The sequence below is a fragment of the Saccostrea echinata genome, unplaced genomic scaffold, assembly GCF_033153115.1.
Source record: "Saccostrea echinata isolate AGI-Se365-2 ecotype Australia unplaced genomic scaffold, CSIRO_AGI_Sech_v1 ptg000002l, whole genome shotgun sequence".
NCBI lineage: Eukaryota > Metazoa > Mollusca > Bivalvia > Ostreida > Ostreidae > Saccostrea > Saccostrea echinata.
In genome coordinates this window covers 31,366,126-31,369,032 of record NW_026889751.1, presented here as the reverse complement: position 1 = coordinate 31,369,032, position 2,907 = coordinate 31,366,126, and the positions used below count along the sequence as shown (strand labels likewise).

The following is a 2,907-nucleotide window of genomic DNA, read 5'->3' as shown; positions in this document are numbered from 1 at the left end:
ACATGCCTATCCTAAGATTCTGAAAATCAGATTTTCAATAATTGAAAATGCTCCCGAAAATGTCTTAGATTTCACAGAGTAGCATGTATATACCCGTGGTTTTTCTTCAGAGTTCATCGGTAAAGTTATTCATATTATATAGGGAAAATTATCAAATCTCAAATATTTTCAGTTAATGCGAATTAAAGCACCAGCTATGGATTTTTTAATTAAAAATTAAGCAACTAATGTATTTTTGGATTCAAAACTATAGGTATCCAGGCATTTGGAGGTAGTTGCATGTTTTCCACACTTATACAGTATTTTAGTCGTCTATTTCGTAATATATTATTTAATGTAAAAAGCTTGTACTATCATTGCAATACATTATTGATCACTTTCAATTTTATACCATGCTAATAAGCATTGGTAATTAATGCTAGATTAAAGGAAATAGATTTTTTCTGTACTTTTGTGGGGTATAAATATTAATTTTTTTATAATTTCATTTCTAACCTCTCAAAGAACCTTAAATCATATTGAGATGCTTAAAATGAAAATTGTTACCAGAAAACATTTCAATTACAAGCTTTATTTTGATACTTTTTGAAATTAAATAATAGATTTACGAGTTATCGTTCTTAGCTGAGGATCGGATATCCTTAAATCTCTTGATTAGTGTTGTTTTGTTGAATATATACAGTTCAACTAATTATTGTTTTATTCTCTATACTTTAGGACAATATTTCCTATCCTCCTGTCCATGGACCCCCGTACCAGTGCCCAGGACGTGATGCGATGTGACTTGTGTGAGACTGCTGTGGTACAGATGCACTGTGATACATGTCTTGTCAACCTGTGTAAGGCCTGTGTGGGAGAACACATTTCAACAAATGAATCCAAAGATCACAAAGTTGTCAAATTTCAGTCTAGAAATAGTGCTCCCCTCTACCCTGGATGCACAAATCACTCAGACAACAGCTGTGACTTGTTTTGCAAAGAATGCAATACTCCAGTCTGCTCCGCTTGTATTGCCTCCAAAAAACACAAAGAACATGACATCCTCTTGCTTAAGGACAAACTTGCTGGAAGGAAAGAGGAAGTACAGACAGAAATTAATGAATTGGAAAAAATCATCTCTCCAACCTACTTGGATATAGCAGCAGATGTACAAAACACATTAAGTCAACTAGATAAGAAATATGAAGAACTCCCAACAGACATAACAAAACATGGAGAGGACTGGCACAGAGAAATTGACAAACTTGTCAAGAAACTTAAAGATGAAGTTGACGACATGAAAAACAACCATAAGGAAACTCTGAAAAAGCATTTATCAAATATTAATATCTGCATCTCTAACATAAATGATGATGTTGAATCTTTGCACAAAATGATGAATTCTAGTGATGTTTTCCAAATGTTAAACTTCCAATTAGACTCTGCAAAATATAGAAAATTACCATCTAAACTCAGTGCAAGCACAGTGCGTTTCTCACCATATGCTGTACCTGAACAAATCTCTGAAATGTTTGGAAAAATAAAACCAACAACAATAACAGCTGATGAGGATGGTTATAGTTTGAAAAATGGTCAGGAATCATCAGAAGCTGCGTTCGCCCCTCTGAAAAGGAACTCACCAAAAACTAAATTCTCTCCTCCAGTAAATCAAGTGCTTGATGAACCAAAAATGGTCTCAAACTTTACAACAGTGTATAAGAAAGAGCAAAGAAACACCAAGTTTAAAGAAGAGAAAGAAGAGCAAAGGGACTTCGGATTTAAAAAAGAGCAGGGGTCAAACACTGATTATAAAGGAAGAAAGAGGGGCACTGATTATAAAGGAAAGAAGAAGGACACTGGTTATAAAGGACATTGTTTGAACACTAGTTATGAAAGACAAGGGTGGAACACTGATTATAAAGGAAATAAGAGAGGCACTGGTTATAAAGGAGGTGGGTGGAACACTGATTATAAAGAACAGGGGTGGAGCACTAAAGAAGAGAAAGAAGAGCAAACGGACTTTGGATTTAAAAAAGAGCAGGGGTCGAACATTGCTTATAAAGGAAAAAAGAGGGGCACTGGTTATAAAGGCCAGGGTGGTTATAAAGGACAAGGATGGAACACTGATTATGAAGAACAAAGATGGAACACTGGTTATGAAGGAGAGGGATGGGACACTGGTTATGAAGGACAAGGATGGAACACTGGTAATGAAGCAGGGGGATGGGGTACTGGTTATGAAGGACAAGGATGGAACACTGGTAATGAAGGAGGGGGATGGGACACTGGTTATGAAGGACAAGGATGGAACACTGGTTATGAAGGAGGGGGATGGGACACTGGTTATGAGGGACAAGGATGGAACACTGGTTATGAAGGAGGGGGATGGAACACTGGTTATGAAGGAGAGGGATGGGGCACTGGTTATGAAGGAGAGGGATGGGGCACTGGTTATGATGGAGAGGGTAGGGGCACTGGTTATGAAGGAGGGTGGTCGGACACTGATTTTAAAGGACAGGATGATTACTGATTTTAAAGAATTTAAAGGACAGGGGAGGGACACTGCTTATAAAGGACAAGGATAGGACACTGATTATAAAGGACAGGGATGGGACACTGATTATAAAAGAAAGGGGTGGAACACTGATTACAAAAGGACAGGGCTGGAACACTGATTATAAAGGACAGGGATGGACACTGATTATAAAGGAAAGGGATGGGACACTGATTATAAAAGAAAGGGGTGGAACACTGATTTTAAGCGAGGGGTGGGATACTGGTTATAAAGGAAATTATTGGGAGTGGGGCAAAGATTATAAAAGAAAGGAACTGGGATGGTTAATGAAAAGAGGACAATGGATATAAAGAATAGCAGTGGGACACCGAGTATAAAGAAGAAGAAAGGGCTGATTACAGGACTAATGATGG

At 37.6% G+C, this 2,907-nt stretch overlaps 1 protein-coding gene across 1 annotated transcript; it reads left to right on the top strand.

Moving 5' to 3' along the window:
• The first annotated feature begins 742 nt into the window (after nucleotides 1-742).
• Nucleotides 743-2,509, top strand: LOC133178269 (E3 ubiquitin-protein ligase TRIM45-like). Its single transcript, XM_061313011.1, has one exon. It carries the CDS (start codon nucleotides 743-745, stop codon nucleotides 2,507-2,509), a length of 1,767 nt encoding a protein of 588 aa, XP_061168995.1.
• The last annotated feature ends 398 nt before the right edge of the window (nucleotides 2,510-2,907 follow it).